This window comes from Acartia tonsa, chromosome 3 (genome assembly GCF_053477335.1).
Source record: "Acartia tonsa isolate MP-2025a chromosome 3, ASM5347733v1, whole genome shotgun sequence".
Classification (NCBI taxonomy): domain Eukaryota; kingdom Metazoa; phylum Arthropoda; class Copepoda; order Calanoida; family Acartiidae; genus Acartia; species Acartia tonsa.
The window spans coordinates 28,870,740-28,887,858 of NC_137262.1; the positions used below are offsets into that span (position 1 = coordinate 28,870,740).

The 17,119-nt window shown below is 31.4% G+C and overlaps 2 protein-coding genes across 2 annotated transcripts in view; both read left to right on the top strand.

The window, feature by feature from the left end:
• Window positions 1-9,144, top strand: part of LOC145313832 (uncharacterized) — a 25,157-nt gene extending 16,013 nt beyond the window's left edge. Inside the window, exons 14-21 of the mRNA XM_080153476.1 lie at window positions 75-214; window positions 825-995; window positions 1,462-1,635; window positions 2,354-2,454; window positions 2,909-3,198; window positions 3,339-3,685; window positions 4,028-4,119; window positions 4,874-9,144. Of these exons, the coding sequence (XP_080009602.1) occupies window positions 75-214; window positions 825-995; window positions 1,462-1,635; window positions 2,354-2,454; window positions 2,909-3,198; window positions 3,339-3,685; window positions 4,028-4,119; window positions 4,874-5,391 (1,833 nt within the window). The 3' untranslated portion in view covers window positions 5,392-9,144. The remainder of the gene's footprint in view (window positions 1-74; window positions 215-824; window positions 996-1,461; window positions 1,636-2,353; window positions 2,455-2,908; window positions 3,199-3,338; window positions 3,686-4,027; window positions 4,120-4,873) is intronic.
• Window positions 9,131-17,119, top strand: part of U4-U6-60K (U4-U6 small nuclear riboprotein factor 60K) — a 21,298-nt gene continuing 13,309 nt past the window's right edge. Inside the window, exons 1-4 of the mRNA XM_080153479.1 lie at window positions 9,131-9,237; window positions 9,880-9,954; window positions 10,308-10,402; window positions 12,252-12,325. Coding sequence (XP_080009605.1) covers window positions 9,171-9,237; window positions 9,880-9,954; window positions 10,308-10,402; window positions 12,252-12,325 — 311 coding nt within the window. The 5' untranslated portion in view covers window positions 9,131-9,170. The remainder of the gene's footprint in view (window positions 9,238-9,879; window positions 9,955-10,307; window positions 10,403-12,251; window positions 12,326-17,119) is intronic.

Below are 17,119 nucleotides of genomic sequence, written 5' to 3' on the forward strand. Positions count from 1 at the left end.
AAATTATTTTATAGATGGATCGGCATATTTAAAAAAAAAATATGTACGATATATTGCGAATTTGTTATTATCAGGACATGAAGAACTTGGGCAGCGCCCAATATTCTGGTATGAAGGAACAGTATGCTGATCAGCTGTCCAAAATCCGCGAGTACTCCAGCGGTCAACTTGATAAATGTCATGAAAATTATATTTTCCAAAGACAAAGGCTGAGGTAAGTTTCATCCTTTGAAAAATTAAAAATATATATTGTTCAGAAATTCTAAATAGCTGTTAACACACTTAAAATGAGGTTTTCAAAAATTAGGTCCAAATTAGATAATAAACAAATTAAGTATTAACTATAGCAAATATGTTAAGTTCGTTTATGGTTAGTCATGAAGTCTTTATAAAAAAGAATAGATTGTTAGATTGCTACCTACACAAAATAAAATGTAAAAAAGTAGAGTATTTTTATGATATTAAATAAAAAAAATTACCCTTCCAATTACCTACAGGAATTTCTTGTTTTGATAGAAGTTCTCTTTTTGAACTACCCCATCTTTAAATTTCAAAACTCAGGGAGAGAGGGGACATTGGGCTGGTTTTTTTTTACACTGGTCATTAGTTTACTCAACAACTCAGGAGACTTTTATTGATTTTAGGTTGGTTGGTTCATTAAGTTGAGTGTCCAAACGATTAAACCACTAACTTTAATCTACAAAAGGGGTATGTTGTGCAGCATTTTGGGGGTGTTTATCAATTTAACTGTCATTGCCTTATCTCTTTAGATCCCTGTCCAAAACTACAATAAATTTTGTTTTTGATATGGATATCGTTTCTAGGAAATTCTCTGCGCAAAACTACTTACGAATCCGCGAAACGAAACAGTACACCCAGAAGACCATGAACCGAGTTCTGGAGAACATGCCAGCCCTTTACCTGGATCTGTCCAGCTGTAAGCAGGGCATTGGGGACCAGGACCTCAGAGAGTGGCAGGATGAGATGGATAGAAGGTTTGGCTTTTGATTGTAGTAGCGAAGCCAATATACTATAGTGTGTTAGTCCTACTTTCCATCAAAGATTGATAATAATAAAGACCGTTTACACAGTAGAGATAATCTTCACTTAATAGTTTGCTTTTATTCCCTTATAAGGCTCGACTTCTTTGTCTTTTTCACAAAATTACATGTATCGAATCGTATTATGGGCATATTTTCAAGAATAATAAATTAAAAATTATAAAATTAATGTTGACCTGGGTCTTCGTCCCCTAGCACCCAACAAAACTGGGATTAATCTTATAATTAAATTTTTCATTTTACTATCCGTGGAAAGCTGTTCATAAAATTTTTCACGTAAAATATTTTGGTTACTTTGTTATTTATGATCGGACAACAATTTTTCTTGTTCTAAAATACAAATTAAAGTTGAATTAAAAATATTTGTTGCTTTATTTTTTATCCACGTTTATGATTTCAGGGAAGCAGAAATGAAAGACATACTGAACTCAGACCGAGTTCTTGATCTCGAGGGTCTAGGGGACTCTCAATCTCTGTACTTCACCCCTACGGGTACTCCGTTCAGAGATATCTCTAATGACAAAGGAACCCCCATAAGGGATGAGAATGGCAGAATTATTTACAGCCCTTCAAGGTAAGAAGAATTGTTCGTAGACTTTTTCTAGTACCTTAATAAAAACAATAATTTAACGTATTAAGATTAAAACGATCAATATTCTGGGAGGAAGGAAACATCGGGCTGTTCCAAAGTTTTATTAAATCTACCACTAATTGTAATCTACAGAAGGGGTAATTTTGTGTATCATCATTCGGGATGTGAATCAATTTATCGGCCATTGTCTTATCCCTTTAAATCCCTGATCAATATTTCATTAATATTCCCTCAATTGTACTATAATAATAAAGATATGATTTTGCATTGCTTATTTAATGAAAAAATCCATGAAAATAAATGTATTGTAGATATAAGTTTTCCGGAATTTTAATGTAGGGAGGAGATTTGAAATCTGCATCAAATTTTAAGGATTTTTTATAAAATTCGTTTTTTGTATAATTCTTTATCTAAAAGCGGAAATACATTTTAAGTTATTTAATTTTGACCAATAGGATAGGTGGATTTTAAACTACCTGCGCTCTAATTGGTTGAATGATGTACGACATCCAATCAGAGCGCAGATTTTTTAAATCCACCAATCACGGATGCCAAAATTAATGAACTTAATTTGTATTTCCGCTTTTAGATAAAGAATTATACAAAAAACGAATTTTATAAAAGATCCTTAAAATTTGATGCAGATTTCAAATCTCCTCCCTACATTAAAATTCCGGAAAACTTATATCTCTTATTGTAGATCCCCAGAAAAAGGCGGGAAACACCGAGGCCACAAAAGGATGGTCAGCAACTTGAGCAGCCTTTTCCCATTCTGGTGGGGTGTTAGTCAAACTCAACAAGGTTAGTTAGATTAAATTCTTATCACATATATAGATTATAGGTATAAGCTTTAATTCTTTCTTTCTTACTCCGTTCTTTATCTTATATTAAATTAAGATCTATGGCAACATCTATTATTGATTATTAGTCAATTTATATTATAAGTCTTTTTATTTTCTTGCGGTCCAATCTCAAAATAGGGTAGGGGGCGACTTACCTTCCTCCAAATAGCTTAGAACCTGCCTTGGACAAATAGTAACTTTCCATGGAATTGTGAAACGACAAGTTCTGTAGTTGACGAGATTTTGGTTACAAGAAGTAAGTTATGATTTCTTTCACTAGCTATTATTTGCGAGGTATATAAAGATAGAAATACTCGTGTAGATTCTTTGTTGACTTTTCAAAGTCAGATTTAGCGTGACGGGTCGCGTGATCTGCATCATCTGACATAATTACAATATATTTATCTATATAGTTGAAACTGTTGCTATTGTTGAGCCCCTACGTCAAGATGATACTGCTGACACATTCCTCCCCGACACATCTCTTAACAACACTAATAATGGAGAAGAACAGTCAGTACCTTTAATTCCCAAAGACAACTCCCCCGAAATTTGTCCCAACTCCAGTGTGTCGCAGCAAAATTCGCCGACGTCCGCAAGGGCACTGCTGCTGCGAAGGCATAATCAGGCGGCCGCGGATGCGGCTAGGCCCAAGTCTCAGCCGCCAGATTCTCATCTGTGGAATATAACAACTTTGCCGCAGGTAAATATTTTATTTTTGTCATATCATGATATCTTTCTTATTCATTCTGTCTTTCAAATATTCAATTTATATTTTATTTCAAGTAAAAAATACCCATTGACAAGAAAAATTGTAACACACCTATCAATTCATTTGTTTAGGGTAATGGTTCTCATGAAGAAGACCTTCTTTTGACTGTAGACGCTCGTCAATTAACAGACAACCCCAATAATGCAGAAGCCGCTAGCTTAAACAGATCCAACTCCTTGCCCACAGACATAGGAGATGCGACTCCGCCCCCTCTCCCCAAATCCTCCCCGCCCATTCACATTTTCACCAATGAACAAGCTCAGAAAAATTTACAGTCCAGGAAACAGCACCATTCGGTTGATATGCTGGCCACGCCTTTGATACCGTCTGTGCAGGAGTTTGGCAGTGAGGGGCATATTCGTGGCAGGTCTGCCTCGCTTCAACAGCTCCCAGCTGATGTGCTACAAGGTGGAAATCAAGGAATGTTACTTTTAATGAATTGACAAGTATAGATTCTCAAGTATTTTACATGTTTGATACTACTAGAGATACAAAAAAAAGCCTCGAGAGTCAAAATGATTTTGCTTATTGTTTGCATTAAAGTTAAATATTCAAGTAAACTTACCTATCTAACAGAGATTAAAAAAGAAAATAGTTATTATAACTACATTTTATGGAAAGAAAATGTACTAAAGACAAAGGTTGTTTGTTTTTTGGCCATTTTCATAATAAAAACGCTAGGTATACCAAAATCATATTTTTACAGACTTTCAATTTAAATATTTTGTCTGAAAAATGAATTTAAAGTTTCAATCGTGGTAGTTGGAGGACTGGATGAGAGCATAACTGAGTCAAGTATTACAGATTCTGGCATCAAAGATTGTGGAGATGATGACTTTGGCGACATGAAAGGTGAATAATACTTTGTTAAAACTTTGAAAGCTTTGTTACTGTGGGTGTGTACTGTGTAATCCAACTGTCCAGTGTCAATAGAAAAAATTAAAGAATGTCTTAAATGTTATTAATGATCATTTTTTATTCTTAAGGTTATCTTATTGTTGTTTATTTGCTCTTGATTTTAAAAGGGGGGGTTTTTTAATGCAACCATCTCGTAATCAGTGAGCAAATGACACTTAGAATTCGAATTTCGATCTGAACTTTTGCATGAGTAATCATTGGTAGGTCTATTTTCCCTAAATCGAACAAAAAGTTGGAAAAGTAACGGCTAGCGGCTCAGCCGTTCAGCCGTTTTTTGCCTATTTTCAGGGTAAATCCATCATCAATTACGTAGGAATCGATTTTTTAAAACATATTTTTGGTTTAATTCATGTTAAATGATAGCAATAACCAATTTTAAAACTTCTAGTACCAACAGCTACCGTCTAGAACCGTTTGATAGCGTTTTGGAGTAGAAAAGAGTATTATGTTGAGAGTGGTTTCGTGACTAATTTGCAGTATAAATATCAAAAAAATGGCAAAATAGCTGAGCCGCCAGCCGTTAGCCGTAACTTTTCCAACTTTTTGTTCGATTTAGGGAAAATAGACCTACCAAGGATTATTCATGCAAAATTATAGATGGAAATTCGAATTCTAAGTGCCATTTGCTCACTGATTACGAGATGGTTGCATTAAAACCCCCCCCCTTGATGAATATAAATTTTTTTAGGTTTTGGACATCTAGAGATACACCAGCCTGTTCTACAACAAGGACAATCATTTGAATTTGGCCTCAAGAGGCTTCCCGAGCATTTACCACAAGTAGGAAATTCCCCCAAAACAGCCTTGCCAACTCCCACTAATATATCTGACCAATTGAATGACCAAGTATTAGAAGTTGAAATCAAGATGGCCAAAAATGTTGATGAAACCAAGATGGCTGATGATGATGAAAATAAAATGGCGGACAATGCAAATAAAATGGTGGATTTTGTATCCAAGATGGTGGACAATGAAACCAATATGGCTGACAATGAAACCAAGATTGCTGCCAATGAAACCAAGATGGCGGACAATGAAACCAAGATGGCGATTGGATCAAGCAAGACCATGGATGGTGACCAAAATTTGCAAGAAGATGGCAGCAAGCACGTCGGCAATGGTAAAGCTATATTGGCAGACGCTAAATATTTGGATATTGAGATGACTGACTCAGTCATAGTCACAGATGAATATGATGTAAAATAAATATGTAATTTTCATTATGATTAAGAATGTATGGGTGATAGGAGCATATCGATTGCAATAAACTTCACAAATTAATTTATTTTTTATAATTTTAAAGTAATACAAATTATTTTAAAGGATTTTTTTAGTTTTAACTCAAAATGTTTTAGGAATACATGGTATTTTTGTAAAATATGATTGATTGATTGAAAATTTTGATATTTTGTTTGTTGTAACATCTGTTCTCTAGGAGAATAACCTTTCTTATTGGAAAGCATTTGTACTAAACAATTTATCTTTTAATATACTTTTTATTGTTAGATGTTATACATAAATTAAAACATATTTAACCCCACTGCAAAACTCTATTTGATAGAATATTTTAGAATCACATTTTAGAATATATTATATTATAATATTATATAATCATTGAACATTTGAAAATTTTACTTTAGAGTTTGAGATTTAGATGAATAATTTATCTTATTCTTAAGGCCTTGAAAGCTTTTTTAATTGCTGGAAGGATAGATAAATTTCTATTATACGAAGGAAAAAGCATTAACGGTAGCAAACAGCTTCAAAATGTATGTCAGTTCTGTCGCTATAATTCACCATTGCATCAGAACTGACTTGCCAATTTGTAAGGGCTGAGATGAGAGAGAAAAAGGAGTAAGTAAAAATGTTTTTAAAAATATATTTTTCATTCATTCTCTCTTGCTGTGCGCTCATTTGTATTTTTGCCTTGTTCAGTAGTTTCTATTAATGTGTGGTCTTTGGCTATCCTATTGCCGTTTTCCAGCCTTTTAAATTGACTTATTTTTTCTATTTCTTGAACTCTAAGATTTCATCATATTATTGACACCACCTATTCATGCAGATTTGAAATCATCTTAGCCTTATTTTCAATTTCATTAGATATAGAGCTTAATATTAATATAGTTTTAGTTATTACTGCTTATTTAGAATTGGTTTCCCCCCCCCCCCCCCCCCCAAGTATTATTAAAAAGGACTGATGAAAAGTTGTTTTGTTGAAATGTTATTTATTGCCTTTTATCCAGATTGGTTAAAATCTTAACTTTTGCCTTATTTTTTTAAATTTAAATTAGCCATTAAATACACAACTTGAAAGACTTATTTTTATAAATGTTTTGGGCAGCATATGCTAACTATTGTGAATATATTTAGTAATATAAAGCCCTGATAAACTTATGATAAAAATTAATGTGTCATTTATTGTTGTCTTTTTGTAAATGTTTTTATTGTTTTATAGTTATTGTTTTGTAGAAGTAGAGTTCTTCCATTTTTATTAATTGTATTATTTTGAATTTTTTTAGTGAAACCCCCGTCCCAATGATCAATTTAAATTGTTTGTATAGCAAATTTTAAAAATATTATAATCATTAATTGTAGTTTATAAGTATATTCCAAATAATCATCATTCACAAGTATATTATAACATAAAATCATAAAAAAATTTAAGGAATATATTTAAGTATAGGTTTATATATAAAAGTAGTTCATCCAATAATTACGATTGGACCAAATTTATAATTGTTGTCATTTAAAAAGTCAGGTTTAGTAATATTATTGTTATTTAAAGTAAAATTAAAAATAGGACACAATTCTAATAATGTAATGAAAGAAAACGTAAAAAAATAGTTCTGATTTTCAGTACCTTCCTTCTAACAACTAAGCGACTATCAAATACTTGTATTGTTTTGTGGAAACAGAAAGTGTTTAGGTTCATTTGATTAGAAAACCTTTGTCTTAACTAAAAAATAAACATTTACCAGTGAATAATGCTCAATACGTTGAAAAAATGTAGAGGTATCTTTTATACAAGTGAAAGGAAATGAAAAGGTTTTTTATAAAGGTTTTATTTATGTAGGACACCTGAAAAAAATCAGTTATAGTTATTTTTCACATCGTATTTTAGACAGCTTACCGGAGATATTAAAATGAAAATTTTTAGGATCAAAACCAGTTTTGAAAGCCCCAAAGGTAACAAAAATGGTACCTATTATGATTTTTATCTTATTATTCAAATAAGATTGTCTATACATAATACGATTCTATACATGATTTTTAGTATGGCTGAGAACTGGTTCAAATTCAGCTGATATTTATCGGGTTCGAAGCCATACTGGAATATCTATTTTCCTATGGTTGTATTTCATCTGCATACATGAAAACACAACAGGAAAAACTTATTTTTTTACTTTTGTTGAAAGTTAAATACCTCTTATCATTTTAATTTCTTATCAGATTAACCTAACACTTCCAATTGTATTCCACAATTTGAATAAACTTACTAATACAAACCTATACTCATGTTTACAGCATTTATCCCATAATATACGTATTCATATATTAGATGATATGGTGTCCCGTCACTTCACCATGGTGTCAATTCTGTTTTCATATTTGCAATAATGCGCCTTTGTGGTTTCAATGTAGGGCGTAGTTAACTATGGGAAGAGAAAATTTGCCAGGGACAAAGAGGGCAAAGAACTGTTTGTTACACTAGTCCCTAAAGTTTTATAATAACGTTTTTATTCATTGGCTTAACAACTTAGAGGACATTTATTGAATTTTGATTGGTTGGTTTATGAAGTTTAGTATCCTAACGTTTGAACAACTATTTGTAATCTATATGGGTAAAATCTTTGGGTATGTACATCAATTTTATCGGCCATTGTCTTATCCCTTTAGAGCAATACAATTTACGCTTTAGCAATAATTTACAGGTTATGATTTAGGACATTTTACGGAAATGTCGGAACACCACATAACATAGTCACTCCATAACGATATAAAATGGACTTCAATTTTAATCAGTGGTGCATATTCTGCAAATGATTTATTTTTTCCCCGCAAAAAAATATTTCATTTTATTCCTCCCCTCGTTTTTTTCCCAACGGAGGGGAAAACTGGATAAAATGCTTCAGTAAGTACTTTTCATTTTATCGTTTTTCACCATCCCACAATTTTTTTATCCCCCCCCCCCCCCCCATCCTTTAACAAGGAACCCCATGCAGAATATACACCCCTGATTTTAAATTTAAATAAAAATATTGTATCATACTTACAAAGATTTTGGTTCTTTTTAATTAGTCAGCTCAAATTAAGAACAAATTGCTAAAAGAAAGCAACTTAGTGACAAATCTATTGAAGGTATTTATGAACTGAATTTTTGTATGTATTTATAAATTATCTTGGAATAAAGTAGGTACTATGTACTAGAATATATTAGCTTGTCAATTAAATAATATTAAGATTTGAGTTTTTAAATTAACATTATGTAAAATGAAAATCTTTTATTTCTTACAATTAATTAAAAATATTACATTTTGTATAGAATTTCAAAATAGTTTTCCTGTATCTACTTAAACTTAAATATTAGAAACATAATTTATGGCTATTTGTAAACTTATTAAATTAAATTGTTTTTGTTAAATTAAATTTCGATATTAAATCATAATCATAAATATAAGGGTTTTAAAAAGTTGTGCTTTTGTAATTATTTTATTATAAAGTGAAAAAAAGCATTAATATGTAGACCAAAAACAAAAATCATTTATAAATTGAGTTTTTAAAAATAGCTACAAAAGCACATTTTTGTATTGCAGAAATTTTTCAAAATTACATGAAAAGAAGTGTTAGAGAAAAATATATATTTGTACCAGTTAAAGAATAATAAACTATTATTAGTGTTAATAACATATTTAGTTGAGACTTCTTTACTTAATAAACAAGTGAATGTTTGTTTTCAGATTGCAAAGTAGCGCAGCAGCCACAAAATGTCAGATGATGAAGATATTCAGTATGTTAAGAGGAAAAGGGTTGTCCATTATGGAGGACTTGATAAGGAAACAACAACATGATTTCTGTTAAGTTTGATAATAGGGGTGTCGTGTAAAACTAAAAGAGAAACTGTAAATCTCTTAAGATTTTATCTCTTTCAGAATCTCTGTCTATCTTTGCTGTTAATTAAAATAATCATCAAGAAACTTAATTTTTCTTCCTTTTATTTTTATTAAACTTATCTTCAAATGACTATAAGGACTATTTTTTAATTGACACCTTTACTGAAGCAAAGTTGCACATAAGGGTGGTGGGGTATAAGTGGATCCCGCTCCCCATTTTCAATTTTAAAATTTAAAAAATTGGGGGGTTCATTTTTGTCAAGGGGCGATTTCTCTTCAAAGGATGGAGTTACCATCCCCCAAAATAGGCCTTTCAAAGGCCTATAAATAGCTTTACTTTAAAGTTCAGCAGTTAGCGAGATCCTTCGCTACATACAAAAAAAATCTTACACTTTATAAAAAGATGACTACCTTATAAGTATTTTCTTTAATCGACTATTTTTTACCAATATAATCTATTTATGAAGAAAAACAATTGAATAATACCAATGAAAACCAAATAAACATTAATACAGAATTTATTGCTTATAATGACCATATCAATGGAATCTATACATTAAATCATGGTTGTACTGTATTTAATAGGAGGGAATACCAGACAGAAAAGAGGCATCAGAAGACAATGTTCAAATCAGCTCAGAATACATGGAGATTGAAAAGGAAACATCTTTGTTCTATCATTGTTTCAATACCAATGAGTAAAAATATTACCTAGTATAGGTACCTACTCTTTTTTTTAATTGAGTTCTTTTACCTAAACAATGAATTCATCCTTATTTGTTACTTTGTACTAATTCAATTAGCAGTTTTTTTATTTTAACTGTTTTTATACATATTTATGCTATTTTATCATACACAATACTTTGTATTTTATTTTGCTTATTGCTTGCACATTTTTTCTTAATTGGTACCCAACCCAAATAATCAAATCACGCCTATTTCGTAAATCAAATTCCATATAGAAAAAGTTATACATCGCTGCCATGCATAGTCTCAAAGATGTAAATAAACAGGAGACGATCCCAAGTGACAAACTCAAAATGTTGGAAGAATTTGAGAACCGGCGGCGGGTTCGAGCCATCACAGTTTCCACAAACGATGCGGAGGTAAAAAGCTTTTCTCCAGTATAGACTAAGAAACCGATAAATATCCAATGGATTAGAAGAGACAATTTTCCACGAATATTAAAATTAAAATCCTCTTATTGATACCTGTTTTGTTAGCCCGGGGCTTCGGCCATTTGTGAATATCAAAACTGGCTCTAATGATCTTTTTTTTCTTCATATTTATAAAAAGATGCGATAAATAGCTAGAATTATATACCTAATAATTTCAGTGAATGTTGGTTGAAGATTTTAAAACATCTAATAGCCCAGTATTTATCTTAGGTATTTATATGTTACATTCGTGTTTTATGTGTATGTAGAAAAGAATATCCTGCGTAAATTATATTCCCAATGGTATTTGAGTCATAATGGTACTTAAGTTGCTTCGTTACGGTCAAAATTCGCCAGTTTTTGTAATCTTTTTTATTAGGTATACAAAATCTATTTAAATGAGTATGATTGAAAAGTTTGTACTTTGATTAAATAGAAATGTTTCAATAATGGATTAGAATACCTGGATAGTGTGAAAGATTACCTCATACAATGTTAAAATATTTATTCCAGCTTGCTAATAGAACGATACTTTCCATATACTCCCTTTTTCTCAGCCCCCTCCTCCCTCTCCTTTACTGGAGAAGCAAAGTGACCAATAAATGAGGACCTTTGTTTTAACCCATATTAACGACTAAATTTCTACAGTCATAATATCCACGTATTCTATATCCATTGTTCCAATTACATACCTAACCCAACCTTAACTACAAATGAAACTTGAAAGTTTAAGTAGAGTTGACGCTTTCTAGTTTAGTTGTAATTCAATTTTGTTACTTCAAACTCTTCTTTTGGAACCAGGGATCTAACGGATAAGACAAATGCACAAATATAAACTAATGTACATCCCCAATGATGATGCACAAAAATACTCATTCTGTAGATTACAAATAGGGGTTGAAACCTTTGGACACCCAACCTAATGAACGAACCAATCTAAATTCAATAAAAGTCCCCCAAGTTATTAAGCCAACTAATAAGAAAATGTTATTATAAAACATTGGGGACTAGTGTAATAAACAGCCCAATGTCCCCGCCCTCCCTGTTATGGACAAGACTAAAGTTTGCAGACTGTAAAGAGTTGATATGAACTAGAGATTTAATAGGTTTGCCATTTCTGTAAAAGTACATTTGGTAGGTAAGTTAAGTTGTGTATTATATTCACATTTATAGGAAAGCAATACAACCATAAGTTTAAGTTTGACTTTTTAATGGATAAATCAGATTCTTGACCTGCATTTCTGCGTATAACATGAGATAACATGACATGACATGTATCCTAATAAATATCACCTTTCAACAAAACTTGAATGACACTGTTGGACCTGGTTTGGGAAATACATATTTTAAGTTGTATTTGTAGTCATTAATAGCTTAAGAAAGATATTTCATTTTGATTACTAAGTCTCTAATTTTTATTACCTCCACTCCTTAAAAAACACGACTTGCTCAAATATTTTACTTTTTTCTGTTGAAAAATAGTTTTGATGTTAAAAAAGTATATTGTCAGCAAAGTACAGTAACAAACTATTCCAATTTATATTTTCTTATCGGTGCTCCTCTATCATCAAGCAGCTTGTTCTAAGTTGGAAGAAGGAGTTATAAAATCTATCCCAAGACCTACGTGAACCTTCTATAGTATGGAAAACTCAAACGTTTGAGTGGTAAGCGAGATTCTAACGTATAACAAAAACACTTTAATACTTTTAAAAAATTTTGTGAAGAAAAACATTTCATTATTAAATTTATCAGTTTCAAGTAAAAGTAAATATAACATAATTTTTATTGTTCTTTTCAGGTTAAAGCAGATCTGAGATCTTTGGGTGAGCCTATATGCTTGTTTGGAGAAGGGCCAGCAGATAGGAGAACCAGGTATAGTAATGTTTTCCACCATTGCCACCCAAGATATATTATAGATTGTTGTATACAGTGTTTCGGAGCCGGAGCAGCAACATTTTTGGTGGAGCCGGATCCGGAGCCGTATTTTTCGTTAAAAACGGCTCCAGCTCCAGATAAGCTAAAAATAATTTTTTTAAGTAATATTATAATTTGGCAAAGGTCTATTTCCATATACAGGGCGACCACTGCATACTATATATACTATTTATACTATATAGGATGAATTTGGATACTATATCATACTATATGACCAAAATTTACTATATATACTATATATTATTACCTTTACTTGACCAAAATTTACTATATATACTATATAATATTTCATTTATATAACAAAAAAACTAATATTGTCAGTTTTGTGACAACGCCTCTTAAGGAGCGTTTTGTCTTATTTTCACAGTAGGTCTTCTCCTATTTCTAGCCCCTTCGGGGGGCTCAAAAGATACTGTGATACGACAAAAATGCATAAATCTCTACAGTAAAAAAGAGATGAAGAAAATCCTTTAAATATATTTTTGTTTGTGATTACCTATGATTTAAATATCAGTTATTTTTCATAGAATTAACTTAAGGGTGAGGGGGAAGTTTTACCACTTTCGCTTACTCCGTGATTATTAGGCTAGGTATTAATGTGAGACTATAGGTTATTTAGGATAAAAGTTTACTTTTGGTTAGTAGTTCACTTATATTTAATAATTTTTTTTTATAAGTTTCCAGGTTCAGGTGCTGCAGGCTAAAAGGTGGTTTCTGGACAGGTAAAAAAATTGTAAAATTTAGAGAACAACTTATTAAACAGAATATGCATCTTTCAGGATGTTATTAACATATCTGAAGAAAAAAATTTAAATTGGCCTCCAAGTTCTGGTCCTGCAGGCCACCAGGTCCACTCTGGACTGGTAAAAATTATTTTTTTTAAATGGGACCAAGACCAATAGAAAGATCTCTGAAAAGTCGATCAGGTCCTAAAAGGACGTAAACCTAGGACTTTGGGAAGTTTGTCAAAATTGATCTCTAAAACGGCACCGACTTCGCCCCGCCTTGAGGCGAAGTCGGTAGGGCATTTTCAAGCTTCGAAAAATCGATGACGTATTGATTTTATTACAGCATGCCCAAAAGGTAAAAGTTGCTAAATGTAATAAAGAGTATGCACAAAAAATTTTATTAAGATAGGTCAATTTTTTCTACAAAAAAAAATAATTTTTCCGAAGTACGCGAAATTTGACTTTTTTCCAAAAATTTTTTTGATAAAAAACATAAAAATACTACTAGAAAAAATAACTTTTTATGACTTTAAAGGCCTGATCCTTAAAATTCAGGCAATTTTGAATAGATTTGGCCAAAAAAAATTAGTTCTATTAGCAAAATTTTCTAAAAAAATCAAGTTGAAAAAAAGAGAAAAGTTTGGCAAAATCTGTGGTCGATTTTCCAGCTTCAAAAAACCTATGACATATCAATTTAATTACAGCATGCCCTAAAGGTTAAAGTTGCTAAATGTAATAAAGAGCATTCACAAAAAAAAATTATGAAGATCGGACAATTTTTTCTACAAAAAAAAATAAATTTTTTCTAAGTACGAGAAATTTGACTTTTTTCTCTCGAAAATTTCACTTTTTTATATAAAATTGAAAAAGTTAGTATAAAAAGTGAAAAAACCGAATTCGCCCCGCTTCACTTTTAGTCGATTTAAGAAAAAACTATACAAGCTTTTTTAAAGTTTTAAACGGAAATGGATAGCCTATTAGATTCTTAATAAGTCCCCTGAAGACGTCTAAGCTCTAGCTCTTACCAGTTTTTGTCCAACTTACCGTTTTTCCGACCGAAGCAAAAAAATCGAAAAAAATTTTTTTTGTCGTCCGACTTTAAGACCCAATAAGTACCCCAAAAATTCATCTCACAAAAATTTCATTTTATACTTTTTTGTAGGCAATTTAATAAGGAACAAATTTGATTTTATGTTTTTTTCTGTCAGTCGATTAGAACATGGAGAAAAATGTCATTTAATGAAGGTGGTCAAAAAAATACCGACTTCACCTCAAAACCGAGATCGCCCCGCTTTATCCTATGCATCTTTTTGGATGTTATTAACATATCTGAAAAAAAGTTGAGAATTAGCCCCCGATGTCAAGCCCAGGTTCAGAGATCAACTTATTAAACAGAATATGCATCTTTCAGGATGTTATTAACATATCTGAAGAAAAAAATTTAGGACAGATAAAAAATCAAATTTCTTATTTTAAGATATAGAGGTCATTTTATAAAACAGAATATGTATTTTTTTGGATCTTATTAACATATCTAAAGAAAATATATAAATCAGCCTCTAAGTTCAGGTCCTGAAGGCCTCCAGGTCCACTCTGAACAGGTAAACAATCAAATTTCTTATATGAAGAGTTAGAGGTCCTAAACCTGAAGGCCATATTTTTTTTCCTTCAAATATATAAAGAATATCCAACTATAAGCTCATTTTGTTTACAAATATACCATTAACTGTTCAATTAAGGGAAGTTTGATTTTTACCTGTCCAGAGTCTGCAGAACCAGAACTTAGAGGTCGATTTTAATTTTTTTCTGCAGTTATGTTATGTTAATCCAAAAAGATGCACATTCTTTTTTGAAAGTTGACCTCTAACTCTTCAAATAAGAAATTTGAATTTTTACCTGTCCAGAGTGAATATAGAGGCCTACAGGACCAGAATTTGGAGGCCGATTTAATTTTTTCTTCAGATATGTTAATAGCATTCAAAAAGATGCATATTCTGTTTTATTAGTTGGCCTCTAACTCTTCAAATAAAAAAAAATATCTATAACCTGTCCAGAGTGGACCTGGAGGCCTGCAAGACCAGAACTTTTTTTTCTTCATTTACAGGGTTGGTAAAAACCCGGGTTTTTAAAAAATAACCCAACCCATTGGGTTTTATTGTTGTCTAAAGATTATTACCTAGGAATTTTAAGATATAAGGTTAAATCATTTTTATAAAGTAACAGGATGTTTGTCTGCACCATAGGATCTCGCTAACTGCTGAATCGGTATGAATCTCCTGTACAGGGTAGCTTTTCATAGGTCCAGGGAAGGTTTATTCCAATTTTGGGGGAGGGCACCACAAATCTATGGGAAATCTGCCCCCCCCCCCCCCAAGTAGTTAAAAATCTTCAACGGACTCATGAGAAGCTAATTGTAATTGAGAACCATATCGGTTCAGTGGTTAGGGAGTTATTTTGGTACATAGGGACAGACATTCCTTTACTTATATATAAAAATAAGCAGTTAAAATGCAGTTATACAATAATTAAAAAAAAATGTTTTTATAATATCAATCATTTGTTTGAAAATAGTACTCCTTATAAGTCACATTAGAGTTAACACTATCGACAAAAGGTACATTTTTAAAAAACCCGGGTTTTTTGGGTTTTTTTGAGTTAAAAAACCCAATAAAACCCAACTTGGGTTTTTTACTTGGGTTTTTTTATGCCAACCCTGTTCATTTATGTTAATGACATCCAAAAAGATGCATATTTAGTTTTATAAGTTGATCTCTAACTCTTCAAACAGAAATTTTAATTTTTTTTACTTGTCCAGAAACCACCTTCCAGATAGCCTGCAGCACCTGAACCTGAGACCTATCCAAAAAATGATTAAATATATGTGAAATACTAACCAAATGTAAACTTTTATCCTAAATAACCTATAGTCTCACATTAATACCTAGCCTAATAATCACAGAGTAAGCCCCTTATATGTAAAATTGCTTTGATAACATCTATGCTTTGAGTTATTATTGATGATGTATATACTATGTATTACTAAATAATTCTAAGTCCGATACTATATCATACTATATGAGTTTTAAAAAATATACTATATATACTATATGGATTAAAAAAATATACTATAAAAATACTATATTTTTTTTGTTTTGGAGTGGTCGCCCTGCATATAATCAACTGAAAAACTATTGTTACTTAACAAATAGACACACATCCTTCTATTTGTATATAGCTTTAATGAAATAAAAGCAAAATATTTTATATTATTTATTTTATTTTATCAAATTCAACAATGAACAAAAATTGATATATTAATTTTAAGGTAGGAGCCGGAGCCGCATCAAAATTATACGGCTCCGACACCCTGGTTGTATACTATAAAAAATAAGCTTTATAAGATTTAAGCTACCTATTTCTAATAGTACTCTAAGTGTGAATTGATCATATGGGTAATTTTGCACACTACTTAATTAACCTACCAATTAAAATTCACCAAAGTCCCCAAAATCGTAGAACAAACGAATAGGAAAACGTTATTATATGACTTTGGGGACTAGTGAATGAACAGGCCATTGTCCCCCCTCTCTCTCTCTCTGCCCATAACCTCTGTTTAAAACTTAAGTTTTTGTAATAATTTCCCAGCTAAATTTTTCGATTTCTCCTAAACCCATTCATGAAAATATCCCCGTTCTAATAAAATAATTACCCTTTTCATTTCATCTTCACAGAATGCTAATTAAGAAAGGCCCTGAGAAGACTAAACTAAATTGCAAATGTTGAAGGAAGAGATAGTTTTGCAAAAGTAATTAATGTAATTAAAGTTTTGATGGATAAGCCCACAATAATTCATAACATTCATGTCAAAACTTCATCACAAAGAAGAAGAGGAAAGTGTTTTCACAACTTATTATTTGATGAAAAGCATTGTGGTTGAAACGTGAATTTATTTCCGTAATTTTAAAGTTAATAATCCATGGGCTCGTAACGTTTTCGGTTTTAG